At 47.7% G+C, this 13,516-nt stretch overlaps 2 protein-coding genes across 2 annotated transcripts in view; one reads left to right on the top strand and one right to left on the bottom strand.

Annotated features, from left to right (window-relative positions):
* LOC8038817 (enoyl-CoA hydratase, mitochondrial-like) overlaps positions 1 to 6,971 on the bottom strand; it is a 26,937-nt gene extending 19,966 nt beyond the window's left edge. The window contains exons 1-2 of the mRNA XM_029977609.4: positions 6,289 to 6,971; positions 3,907 to 4,101 (exon numbers count right to left, since the gene is read on the bottom strand). Coding sequence (XP_029833469.3) covers positions 3,907 to 4,101; positions 6,289 to 6,379 — 286 coding nt within the window. The 5' untranslated portion in view covers positions 6,380 to 6,971. The remainder of the gene's footprint in view (positions 1 to 3,906; positions 4,102 to 6,288) is intronic.
* Positions 6,792 to 13,516, top strand: part of LOC8038816 (WD repeat domain phosphoinositide-interacting protein 3) — a 26,369-nt gene continuing 19,644 nt past the window's right edge. The window contains exons 1-3 of the mRNA XM_029977608.4: positions 6,792 to 6,944; positions 11,199 to 11,273; positions 12,982 to 13,083. Of these exons, the coding sequence (XP_029833468.1) occupies positions 6,878 to 6,944; positions 11,199 to 11,273; positions 12,982 to 13,083 (244 nt within the window). The 5' untranslated portion in view covers positions 6,792 to 6,877. The remainder of the gene's footprint in view (positions 6,945 to 11,198; positions 11,274 to 12,981; positions 13,084 to 13,516) is intronic.

Raw genomic sequence — 13,516 nt, forward strand, 5'->3', positions numbered from 1 at the left:
CAGAAGGGGGTACCGGGCCCCTCACTCACTTCAATCAGCCTGCCGTCGGTCGAAGTGCCATCTACATTTTCGTTTCATAACTGTGCGTTATAAAAAAAACGCCATCTAGACGCCGTGCTTCGAAACGTACGTATCCCATAGAATACACTGCAATCACCAAAGCAGCCGTCTGGCACGCGACGCCAGGCGAGTCGTGGTGAGTGAAGGGGTACTGCTTGTGCATGCAGTGTCTATGAGCAGTTCCGTAACTGAGCTAATCTAATAACGTTGGTGTACATCATCTCCGAGTGCTAATGGCGACCTTTTGATGGCTGGTGAAGGAAGTACCGTATTTGCACGCTCCAAGATGCGAGACGCGCTCCAAGACGCACCTCGCGCTATATTCAGAATCGATTTCAGTCACAAGATGCGCGAGTCTCGAGAAAGCCATCCCTGTGGCTCAATGCAGGAGATTGGATGGGAAAAGAAGTGGTGTGTGGGAGGGAATTTATTAGCAACTAGGCCACGTATTGAAATGGGTGTGTATCGCAAACCATGTGAAACAGATAATTTTTTGGATTTTTTGTCCCATCACTTAGTGCAACACAAAATATCAGTAGTGCGATTGTTTGTACGGAGATCAGATATCGTGCCATCTAACGAGCTCCATGGCGTAAATGAGATCACTCATTTACAGGAACCCAAAGCGTTTTCTTGACGAAGTCAGCACAACCATAAGAAACAAAATGTGCAACCGTGCGAAACGGAAAGAGATAAGAATGTAGTGTGCATCCCCTATGTCAAAGGAGTCTCCGAACCTCTCAGTTGCACTTTGAGGCCCCTTGGTATTCGAACTGTTTACAAGCCATACAGAACTATTGGAAATTCCGTTTCCAAACCAAAGGACCCAACCCCGGCGAACGTCCAGAGAGGCGTTATCTACAAGATCCCCTGCAGTGACTGCCCAGCGTCCTACATTGGTGAAACCGGACGGAGGAGAGAGACCAGACTCAAAGAACACAAGCGTGGCGTCACGTACGCATCCCACGCGACGCGACTGAAGACTGAACTGGTGGACCATGCGTGGGCAATGGGGCATTCTTTTGACTTTGCGGCCGCGACGACCTTGGCGAGGGAGGACACATGGGGGCCCCGGAAACTCCTAGAATCATGGTTCGTCCGCAAGGACACATCCACGTGTAACAAAAACCGCGGCCCTCTACACGAAGCTTACACGGACATTCCTGATAAATAGCGTTGACTTGAAGTTGAACCTTGCATTTGCTTTGTAACTGCTGAAGATGCCTCTCGCATGGGAGGCGAAATGTCTAATGAAATTGCTTTTTCTGTTGTGTCAAGTCGGTGCTCTTATTTTAATTATGACATGAAGTGTTTGTTTATGCGGAGGGACCAAAACAAGAATGAGTGTGATCGTGTATCGGGTTCAGCAGTCTTTTTCTGCCTGCGCATTTTTTTAGCTTCTGCTCCAGAGTGGTCTGGTGCTTGTGTGCTGGTGCTTCTGCTTTCGCCTCGCTTTGCTTGCGGGCTACCGAGGAGCTCAGGACCGAAGAAAAACGAACTACCGGACAAGCGGCTCTGTGCTGCTGCGTATCTGCATAGTCGCCAAGTGGATTGCAAACGAAAGGACTTGAGCAGTGAGGATGAAAGGAGTCAAAACATAAACTGATATTTTTTTCTATTTCCATTGCCTTTTCACTCCTTGAGTCAGGCAAATTTACGCGGCCTCGGCTCGCATTATAATAGTGATATATGTCTTTTTCTCTTTCTGAAGGCATCAATACCTGCCCTCGCGTTATATTCGTGGTCACGTTATGTTCCTGCAGATACGGTATTTGAAAACTGGCACTGATGCGGGACACAAACACTCTAGACAATAGTTTGCTCTAATTGTTTGATGTCACTGCGACGAGACTTACAAGCTGCTGTACGCTACGCATTTGATGGCGTCGTGTAAATCCTTGGAATGCTCGGCTCAGGCATGCCCCAGACAGATCATCACAATAACACGTGGTGAATTTCATCGAGGATCATGTGACAAGCTAGTTGGTTATACATTAAAGACGAGGACAAGTAGAAGACACAGATGCGCCTGTCCGTGTCTGTGTCTTCTACTTGTCCTCGTCTTTATTGCTACTTTTCAGAATTTCAGAAGTTTCGGAATTTCATCGAGTTTTACTCAACTAAGCACCTCGAAGAGTAGTTGTTTCTTGACACCACCAAAACTGAAATGAGTAGGAAAATCTGCACAGCGAACACCACGGCAACTTTGGTACGTCTGCGGTCGACAAATATGGGGTAAATTTTGACCGCCATTAGAATGCAGAAGTTCAGACCGGCATCTGAACCACCACACGCCACTGCATTTGCGGAAGGGTCCATTGGGCCTGTTCCGGTATGCCTATACTCGAAGCCATGGGTTCTCCAGCCGGGTTCCCAGGAGCACGGGGCATCCCCAGAGTACCACCGCAGGTTAACTGAGCTCCCAAACCTTCTAGACCGTTCCTGCCCGCAAGTAAAGCGTTTTCCTAGTTTAAGCACTATTTTGGCAGATCTAAGTCACCCCTCTCCCAGTCTATGCATAACTATGAGCCAGATGCTCCCCAGGATGTTCATTATATTTGAAAAAACAAAAGCTCTTTAGGCTCCTGAACTGCTCTACTGCGTCAATGTCGTCACTGGGAGGGCTTCCACAGCTATCGCTCGAGGCAAGCAAGAACCTGTCGAGGTTGAGGACCCCTGCCCCAGAGGCAAGAGTCCTAAACACTTGCGCTTGCTCGCGATCGAGTTCTTGCGATTTCCTATGATGGGAGCACATGCTAGCATGCCGGCGCCGCCTATGGGGTGGACCCGGAACTGCATTTCACTAGTGTGGAGGTTTTGCAGCATCTGCGAGGTCAAACATGCATACAGTCCACGAGAAACTAACGTCGTCAAAAGTTTTTCGAGCCAAAAAGGAACGAATGAAGTGTAAATGAAAAAAAGGAAATGTATAGAAACTAAGTGAGGTGGTCGGCTGGACGAGTCAGTACCGATGAAATGCGGCAAGAGTTACACAGAGAAATACGGGAATAGAGGAGAGATACGTGTAGGCAACAGACGAGCACCGGGAAACCACAAGTGTTCCACGGCAGCCCGATAGGTGGTGTCAGTGTATTGTCTCGTCGTAAGAGATCTTAAGGGACATATGAAAAGGAAAAAATGCTTTTTTAAAAACAGCTTGAATGGGAAAAGGATATCATAAAATGAATTTACAACGAAAATAAATTTTTTTTAGAGCTAGATTTACGGCGAGAAACGAATTCGTAGTTGGTGCCCGCGGGAACCGCCACTAGTCACGTGGTAAACCTGTGCGCCGCCGCGCTGCACCGGCGCAAGTTACGCCAGAGCCATTCAGTGCTGCCACTGAAGTCCCCTGATCCCCCCTGCCACCGCCACACACTGAGCGTGGCGTGCCAACAGCAGAACGCGTTTCTCCACGCCGCCGCCGCCGCTGTCAATTTTTGAGCGACACACAGGTCTATCCCGTGGTGCTTGCGCTCTTTCAGGAGCTTTCTATGGGCTCTAAAACTTACTTATTAATCTTCCTCTTTTGTTGCACTTAAAATAAAGATGAACTTTTAGAGCCCATAGGAAGCTCCCAAAAGAGCGCAAGCACCACGTGACTATAGCAACCAGTCACGAGACCATAGCGGCCATTTTTCTGCTTGCTCCCGCGGGCGCCAACTACAAATTATTTTCGCATCGTAAATATAGCTCTAAAATTGTTTTCGGTGTAAATTTATTTTATGACATTCTTTTTCCATCCAGGCTGTTGCTTGTTAAGAGGTTTTGAGGCTCAAGATTGTAAGCAGTAGCAAGTGTGTGAAGCAGCCACAGGTGTGGCGTACTCAGAGGCTCTAGGAGTACCTGCAAAGGCCTTCTCGCTGCCTGTGATGACGATGGCCCCAACAGTAGAGTCCTTGTTGAGTTCCTCGATGGCATCACCCAGCTCCTTCATGAGGGGACTGCAAAGGGCGTTGAGGGCCTTGGGCCGGTTCAGCGTGACCAGCGCCACATTCTGCTGGGCTCCCCTCTTCTCCACCAGGATGTGCTGGTACGAGGCTGCCATAAGAAACAGCGAGTTCGGAATCAAATGAAAGCATCGGACGCGCTAATCAAGCTTGCACGAGCTCAGTCGCATTGCCCAATGTAGAAAGGTAAAACATTTAGCCTTATTTATTTCGGTTCGGGAGAGCCCAGCATGGCAGAAGCGCTAGTACGCCGTACCATAGTGCGATGATGAATCTAATCATGATCTCAATATTAACCACAGAGTCGATGATATTGCTCAATTGAATTCCCTATCTCCAACATCGATGCAACGAGGAACGACATGACAAGACGCAATGTGACGACGCAACGAGCAGCGTACTGTGTCGCAGGATAGAACTGCCGAGGAGCAGCTTTTAGACGTGCTGCCTCTTGCGTGAGTTAGCCATATTAGTGTCTAGACTCTCGCTCAAAGTTCACACAGGCTAAAAATGTTGTCAAAAATGAAAAGGTTGTATCCCAGATGTGAGATGAACTTGACGTGCATTCTGCTAAATTTAGAGAAAAAAATGACGTTGCCTGACCCGACATCGGGTCACAACAATTTCCCTGCTTGTAACTTGAGTTTACTTTTGGGGTTCATTTTCTTTCCCGCAGATTTGGCGTGTTTTTGCGCCCAATTGTCGCGGTTGAACGAGAAAGCTAACATTTACCAAAGCTCATGCTTAAAAAAAAAAACAGGACGCAGACACGGAATTTTTTAATGTGCCATGCTATCAATATACAAGATGGTGCTTGAAGCTCATAGTGTTTAGAGTTCCTGAATAGGCGCCCTATGGGGGGGTCGGTGGTCGAGTGGGCTAAAGCACACACCCAGCTCGACGTGCGTGGAGCGAAAGCTCGCGCTGCAGAACCCAGGGATCCTGGGTTCGAGCCCCACCCCTGCCTGTTTCAATCTGGATGAGCATCGTATCGGCGTGCAGTCATGCATCACTACTGCGTAAGCACGTAAAAGAGCCCGGGTTAGCAGTCATACTGCACTGGCGAAATTGCTCATCTCCAGTGTAAATCAGCGACGCCCCATCCTGGCAGACCGACCTTACACTGTATAAACACTAAACGCCCAATTTGACTTTTGGCGCCCTAAGGGAGCCAGAGTTGCACGTTCATCCCCGTAGTGCCGGCTTTCCTGCACGGCATTCGGAATCTGCTCCTCGTGTTATTGTATTCAGCGAATAGCAGGGGAACGTACGCCGGGGCGCGCGCAACGTCTACTTTCCTGCACGGCATTTGAGTCAACTCCTTACATCATCGAATCTCGGCGAATAGCGGCGCGGCGGCGCGTGAGAAACAGACTCGCAACTCTAATTCCCGTAGCGAGCCGTTACAGGCTCGCTACACTTTCGTAACCTTTTGAAACATACATGTAAATGTCCGACCTAGGTGCCCACGACTATCAAGTGGCGGTATAAGGACGCGAACGGCATGTACTTCCCTCGTAGGATCACCCGCTCGCTCTCCGTCCGCCATCCCAGACTCCCCCAACGCAGCACGGCACATTTCTGTGCACTGAAACGTAGCCCCAGCCGGCTCCCATGTCACGTGTACACATCAAAAAAGTTCCTGTAGACCAGACCTCGAGCTCGCCGTCAGCACGATGTAATCAACGTAGAGCAAACCGGGAAGCGTCTGGGGCACCTTATGTCCATCCATCATCATGCTTGTGTTTGGCCATCATGTTTACTAACAATGTGATGTGGATAGGGCCGCTTAAAAGGAGAGGGGGGTGGGGCACAGTCGGACAGATGGTGTGAGGCCGGACCTGGTACTGTCACTGTAGCCGAGCGTACTGATGATCATGCACGCCACTTACACCACTTTCCTGCGAAAGGGTGCCTTGCACGCTGCAGAATAACCTCAATAAATGCATAAAAAAATAAATTACTACAAAGCGGCCTGAAAAAATAAATAGTTGGTAGTTGTTCAGGGGGAGTTTCATCTGCCAGAACATGGCGACACTGTTACCCACTGTAGATGAGCAATTGAGCCAGTGCAGTTCGACCGCTGGCCTGGGGTCTTTAACGTGCACCACGCAGTAGTGATACACGACGGCACGCCGGTGCGATGCTCATCCAGATCGAAACGGGCAGGGGTAGGGATTGAAGGCAGACTGAAAAGTTCATCCACGCTGATGCCCTTGAAAAGACGGCAAAAAAGACGAAAAGAAAAAAACGATAACTCGATAAGCTTTCCACTCACCACTCGCTAGTCTTCGTTTGAGGACTTCGAGGCCGCTGAGGCCAGTTTTCCTAGGAGCTAGAAGCGTTCTCAAGCAGAGTGCAGTGTTCATCTTTACCTGGCTTTAACTTTTACGAGAGGTATGAAGTTGAGAATTATGTGCAACGCGCTTTTAGATCAACTACGCAACCACGTTGCCACCGGAAACGCCACCGGGCTGAAAAATTGAGATATCTTGCACGCACGCACAAGCAGCACCGCAGCTGGCCGCTCAAACACCTGCAAATTAAATCGGTAAAACTGTAAATCTCGCAGGGCCGGCTCATGCAGAGTCAGCCGAAGCGCATTTGTCGTCTTAAATATTTCCTTATTGTCACAAGTATAAATGATTATTTTAAGTAATTTATTTTTTGCATTTTAAAACCGTCTATTTAAAATAAATATTCGCTAATTTTCTTATTTTTTAAACATCCTTTGAGATACGAGACAGATACTTCTGGTGATGCAAAAAGTCGGCTCGGCAGAAATGATGGCGGATGTTGTTTTTCAGCGCTTGTCGAGGTGGATTTTCTCTGGAATCGAGCGATAACCCACAATTTCACGCGTCAAAATGAACATCTGGCCCGGAAACCGGTACGGCAACGGCCTCCTCTTTGCAGGCTTCAACCAGGACCAAGGTAAGCGGACGGACTCGGCGCCGACACGGCGCCGCCTCGACGTAAACAAGCCTGCAGGCGTGTCAAAAAGAAGGGTATCGTACCCATGTCCCTCCCGTGTCTCGCGCAGCTCGCAGCAGGCGCCTACGAATCTTCGTCATCGCCGTTCGTTTCTCTCGCGCGTGCAGACATCCTTTATTCGAGGTATCGGAGAGTGGATAATTTTTTTTCGGAGAGAAACGGAGCCCCGCTTTGAGCCGACGTCTTGGGTTCCCTGGAATCGCGCGAGGTACGCGTTGAGGCGTTGATAACGAGGTCACTTGCCCTGGGTGTCTTTGCCAGCGCTGTCAGGCTTGAAATATGACCGATGCACGCGTACGCGGGAGTCTGAAGTACTCGCTTGGTCTATCCGCGGGGCCCCCGATGCGGGCAATAAAATCGGTCGGTGCTGCGGGCCTCTTGACACGGACCTACGGTCTTCCGGTGCGCTATGGAATACCGAATGCGAACCGGGGCTAAAAAAGAAGACAGGCGGTGCGCTGTGTGCCGTCTTTGTAGAAAAGTAATTGTGTTGTATGTCTAGGCAACGGAAAGTTGGTCAACCCCAACGTATGCCTCGTCTCTCCGCTGTGGACGAGGAATGTATACCTAGTGCCATAGCCTCCTCTATACTGAGTATCGAGGAGGCTATGCCAGTGCAATACGACCGCCAGCCTGGAGTCTTTACGTGCATCACGCGGGCCCTACTACTACTCGTCGGAAATGCCACGAAGTTGCCCGCGAGTGTAGTGTTTTTTACACGAAAATGAATTTGGAGCGGGTTGGTAAGGGTGATTTGAAAAACACGAAAGAGTAAAACGTGTGGGACGAAGACAGGCGGTGCATTTCTTTCAACTAGTAACCGACATTTAATGATGCCACCCTCAATATGTCAGCCCTTCTCTTCCCCGACCCCGAAATCTCTAAAAACAAATAAGAGAACCCTCGGAAAAACAACAGAAACCCAGGAGAAAGAAGGATCTGTTAAGGAAGAAGAGAAAAAAAAAAAGAAAAGGAAGAATGTAAGGGAAGTGTTAAAGGGGCACTAAATCGAAACTTAAAATATACCTCTCACGTTCAGAAATATGTTAAACTTGATCAACTCTATCTGCTAATGACAATTGCGTGCTTGTAATTCGAACGGATGGCTATTTTTCTTTCTTTCTTTCTAAATGTTTGATTCTGGCATCTGCTTCAAGATCAGCCATCGAAAAACGCGGTGCGTCTTGGGATATCCATCGCGCCCGTGACTTGCCTGCGAAGTCATTGGCCTTCCTAGGGCCAAGCATACCATAGTTACGAGCGTTGACACTTGGTGACGTCGACACGCTACTGCCTCGCTTAATCAGAATGCCCAAGGGCCATAACATATCACCGGGATATTGCGGAGCAGACGACGTAGTGCGTCGTCTGCTCCGCGGCTTGGCTAACATGGCGATATTGGTAACGTCTGTTTCAGGCATGAGCTTGTGGCTCTTTAACGGAACGGGACAACATCGCCACGAGGTAGCTAAGGTACCTCTGTTATCTCGCATGAGGCCAGATGCTGGTAGATTTAGCACCTTATGTTTAAAGTGACGGCAGGATCTTGCGTGATATTGGTAGGACGAGGCAATTGCTGCTTACCTGATCTACCGCCGACTGAACACAATGACCAGACTCAGTGAGGGCGCCAACTTCGCAGATAAATAAATAATGCTTTGAAGGGGCGCCATAACAGTTGTCACCCTTCATATATTAAAGCGAGCAGGAATGCAGGCCACATCCGGTGAGGCAGCATGGTGGTGGCATCACTCAAGTATTTCACGAAGTGAATCCAATCGATAGGGGTATGACCGCAGCATTATTACGCCATTGCAAAGAAACGCGTACATCCAACGATTTTGCGGTACTCTTTGACACAAGGGTGACTGCTAAACAAACGAAGTAAAGGCATCGGCGTAGAGGAAGCTTGCGCTGGTCTCGACGGGATGCGATTTTCCAAGCGAAGGCACACAGCACAGAACAGGACTAACACAAAAACTATCACCGAAAAACGCTCACATCGCCATGATTTTGCAACGCGGCTTGTCTCAATGGCGAACACTATACAAATAAAATGAAGCGATCGACACTGCTTTCGCCTGTCTCATTAGTCTCGTCCGAGTCTTACACATCCGTAGCACTTATCACGTCGACGGCAACTAAGTTGGACGGCGAGATGAGTGCTGAATTCCCACACTGTTGCGCAGAAACTACCACGCACAAAAGCAGATACCGGCAGTGCTCTGCGACGTAAACTTGGGTCACTTAGAGGTCGGTGTCCCTCGGCGAGAACGACGTTGAAAGCAGTGCGCACCATGTTAAAAAAGGGGGTTCATGAGCCCCTGATGTTCGTGACATAGAAAGAATGAGTGGAAGCGATTGACTGGCAGAGTGAATCCAAGGTGGCCAACTGTGCTTTGGCTTTCTTCACCAAACCTTCGGTATAGTGTGTTTTCCTTACTACAGGGCTCAAATCCAGGTACTACGCCTGGATTAGACAGTAATTCAAATCATGTCTTAAAGAATTGTGCCTGGACATTGACCCCCTTTCTGGTTATACTGTTTAATAAATCATTAGAAAACAATAAACTCACCTGCAAAAGGAAGACTGCCAATGTTGTTCCAATACACAAATTAGGTCCTAAAAACTGTGTCATGAACTTTAGGCCTATCTCGTTCACCGGCGTGTGCTGTAAAACCTTGGAACATATTGTTTATTCTAACATTATGAAACATCTAGAAGCTAACAAATATTTCACATCTTACCAACATGGTTTTAGATCAAGCTTGTCTTGTGTCACCCAGTTGAGTGACACGCTAGCACCAAGGCGTGTTAGCTACCACATGTCGCTACCACCCCTGCTCGTTGCCAGTAGAGTGGCAGCTGGAGATTCAGAGGTGTATGGATAAGCCTCAAAATTAGTTTTATCGAAAGAAAATTATAATTTTGATGAGATATCTTGTAGACACACTCGGGGGCAGATATTTAGTGCATGGTGAAAATTTTCTAAAAATCAATGACCATCAATATTTTGCCGGTGGTCATTTGAACTTTGCCTCGCCTTGCCTTGAGTTATCCAAGACTGAAATGGAGTTTCTGGGGCAGGAGTGAAAGTAGTCAGCTCCTTTTCTTTTCTCTTTTTTCTATTTCTTCCTTCTATTCTTCTTCCTTTTTTTTCTTTCACAGTTCCCTTATAATCTGTTTCCTCTTTTTCCTTATCAGACTCTTCTTTTTCTCGTGTTTCTTCCTTTTCTACGAAGGTTTTTTTTTTTCATTTTCTGAGGGATGTTGGGGTCAACGTTACTGGAGCAAGCTCAGTTTCATAGCTCCGCCTGCGACGTGGGCTCAGTGGCGTTCACGAGAACTAGCAGCGCTGCAGTCGAGTCTTGCTTCCGGATTGTCTAGCCCGCCAAGTTTGAATAGCAATACTTGAGCTTGGGCCAGTTGGTGATTCATTCTAACACTTCGCAGGGCAAGGAAACAGACCCACACAAAAATAAAGCTCAGACTCAAAGAAAGAACACAGTGCACCGACTCTGACCACTGTGGTGTATTACACTTCATCTTCATCATCTTTTTTTTGCTATTATACACATGGAAGTAAAAAAAGAAAAAGGAAGAAAAGAAAAAGAAAAGGAAGCTCTCAACGCGGTGGTAAACTCCATTTCACCTTATGTTGTACTGCAGCGAAGACTAGAAGCGGGAGCTCATAGCGTTGGCAGCTGCCCTTGGTGCACAAGAGCTTGTGCTGCCGAGATGTGCCCGAGAGCAAGGAGCTCGTGCTTGTAGCCTTTCCTGCGGTACAACACAAGGGGAAAGAGAGTATATTAGACGGCGCACGAGACAGGGAAGTAAGATCCGACTGCAGTGCCTCTAGTTCTCGTGACCGCCACCTGAGCCACTTGCCTTTGCAGGCGAGAATGGGGAGCTGCAAAACTGAGCTTGCTCCAGTAACGTTGGTTGGGGTGAGGGAAGGGAAGGGCTGACGCATTGAGGGTGGCATTATTATATGCTGGTTGCTAGTTGAAAGAACTCTACTGTCTTGTCTATCTCCCTACATGTTCTATTCTTTTGTGTTTTTAAACTAGTGTTTGTTCACTTGCACTTTCAGTATTCTTGCAATGTACCAACTAGCCCATCTCCTTGTCTTGCTGATGTCACTTGCATCTCTTCTTGAGTGCGACTAATTTGTTCTCGTTTTGGTGTCGCAGGTTGTTTTGCTTGCGGCATGGAGACCGGATTCAGAGTGTACAACTGCGACCCTCTGAAGGAGAAGGAAAAGCAAGGTATGGGGTCTTATACCGCTGTTTCATGGGTGTGTTGAAGGTTTTCAGAGCAAACTTCATTATAGAAAAATGACAAACACCAGATATTCTTTTTAAAGGACTGTTTAGTTTTTAGTGAAATGGCAAATATTAGGTCAACAAAATAGATTTGGGCCTTCCTTGCACGAGTGGTCGTGCAGGCAGAAGATTCTTTAGAGCTCATGGGTGCATGGCTTTTAGGAAGCATCAGTCTACTCCATCTCACAAATGTCTACAGCACAGGCAAAGGTATGTACTTAGAGGTATGTGAGCCTAGCTCAGCAGAATGATGTGGTTTGTAGAAGAATTAACATGCAAAAAGCACTTTCTAAAACCACGCATTTGTGCACGGGCCTTTGTCGGCATTGGAAATGTGTGCAAGATGAATTACAAAAATCGTTGTCTGTCCCTGAGCAAGGCGTCTGTGCTTCCATGGTTGCCGTTAGCGGGTAGTTGCCTGCAGAGTTTGTCTGCTGTCCTTGCTCTGACGCATTGCTGTTGACATGGTAAAGGCCCCTTCACACTCTTGCGACCGAGTACGACTGAGAGAGACGAGACCTGTTAAAACTTCTTAAAATTTCTTAGGACGAGGGAACACACTGGCATTCTGGCGCCATCTATGCGGTGACCCTGGAACTGCATTTCACAAGAGCAAAGGTTTTGCGGGATTTCCGAGGTCAAATGTGCGTAGTACCTATAAGAACGGCTTGTTTATAACATTCACATAAGTTTTTCAAGCCAAGAAAGAAAGGATAATGCGCGAGAGAAATAGAAAATATGCCGGACCGCCAAGTTTCCACCGCTACCCAATAGATGGCATCAGTGTGTCCTCTGGTTGTAAGAGGTCTTAAGGAACCCAGTTTTAAGAGGTCGTAAGAATGTGAACGGGCCTTAACGTGGTAAGCGTGGGGCTTGCACCTTTCACATGTTAACATGCATCGCACCAACATATTAAAAAATAGTGCGAGACGATCCCGGTAGACGTACTGCAGTGGTACCCAGACTTTGCTACCCTGCAACCCAACAAAAAATATAAAAATGGTGTCGCGGTGCTACAAGTTTTTCGATTTTGTGCATCCCCGGCTTTTCGTGGTGTCGCAAGCTTCTCGATTTCAGCGCACAAACTGGGATGCACAAAATTGAGGCTGGTATTTTATTTGACAAATAATATACTGACAGTAAACCGTCGCAAAGAAAAAAATAAATGCGCGCCAGCAGGAACGATTTTTGATGATGACTGAAGTAAGCTTGTTTGGTTCAAGACACACTTTTCCAGAACAAGGGCAGAGTTTGGACACCATAACTTTCGGTCCTGCTTGATGCCAGGCCGTGACCTGTGCCTTGTTTTCATCGATACCACCACAGAAAAGCCACGTTAACTTTCTTTTTTTTTTTAAGCTACTCAGTTTTTTTGCGACCCCCGCTGAATATGTCGCGACCCCGCTTTGGGGTTGTGAACTGCAGTCTGAGAAACACCGACATACTGCAATCCCCTCGACAAAACAGAAGGAGCCTGTCGGTCGAGCACCACTACGAAGACGTGCCCTGCATATTTGTCCCTACCTAAGTTTGTTTGTTTCGTTACAATGAATTTTGGTTTGAACTTGAAAACATGGAAGTCCCAGACAGCAGTTCCTCGGGTCTTGGGAGAGCTATGAAACATGCTTTGTACGGGTGCACTTATGTGCAGATTTCTCGGACGGCGGCATAGGGTCAGTGGAGATGCTCTTCCGCTGCAACTACCTTGCCCTGGTGGGGGGCGGTAAGCGGCCCAGGTACCCTCCAAACAAAGGTAAGCCTTCGGTTTCAACCGAGAAAATCTCTGTCCAGACAGCTCAAGTCGTTCGAATAAGCATAGATGAAGCAGCAAGTTAGTTTTCATTGGAATGTGCGACTTGCATCTTCGCTGCAAATGGACAATGTGACTAGTGGTAGTCTAGTGTGGCTACTGAGTTGGGGAACTCGGGGGGGGGGGGGGGGGGGGGTCTATAGATTGTAGTAAATGGATGAATGCCAGTGCAACGTCTCTCTGTTTCAAATTCAGTAGGAGAAACGGTGGATCTCTAGATGTCCCAATTCAGGAGCATGAGCTTTCTTTGTCTTAGCATCTGGAGAGTTTTGAAAGGCAGTGGCTTTATTATCCTGCTTTTACTAAGAAGTGAAGCAATATGTTATTGAATGAAGTGCTTCACAACCGCCTTTCCGTTTTACATCACCCATTGCAG

This window comes from Ixodes scapularis, unplaced genomic scaffold (assembly GCF_016920785.2).
Source record: "Ixodes scapularis isolate PalLabHiFi unplaced genomic scaffold, ASM1692078v2 PGA_scaffold6__148_contigs__length_123643588, whole genome shotgun sequence".
Lineage (NCBI taxonomy): Eukaryota > Metazoa > Arthropoda > Arachnida > Ixodida > Ixodidae > Ixodes > Ixodes scapularis.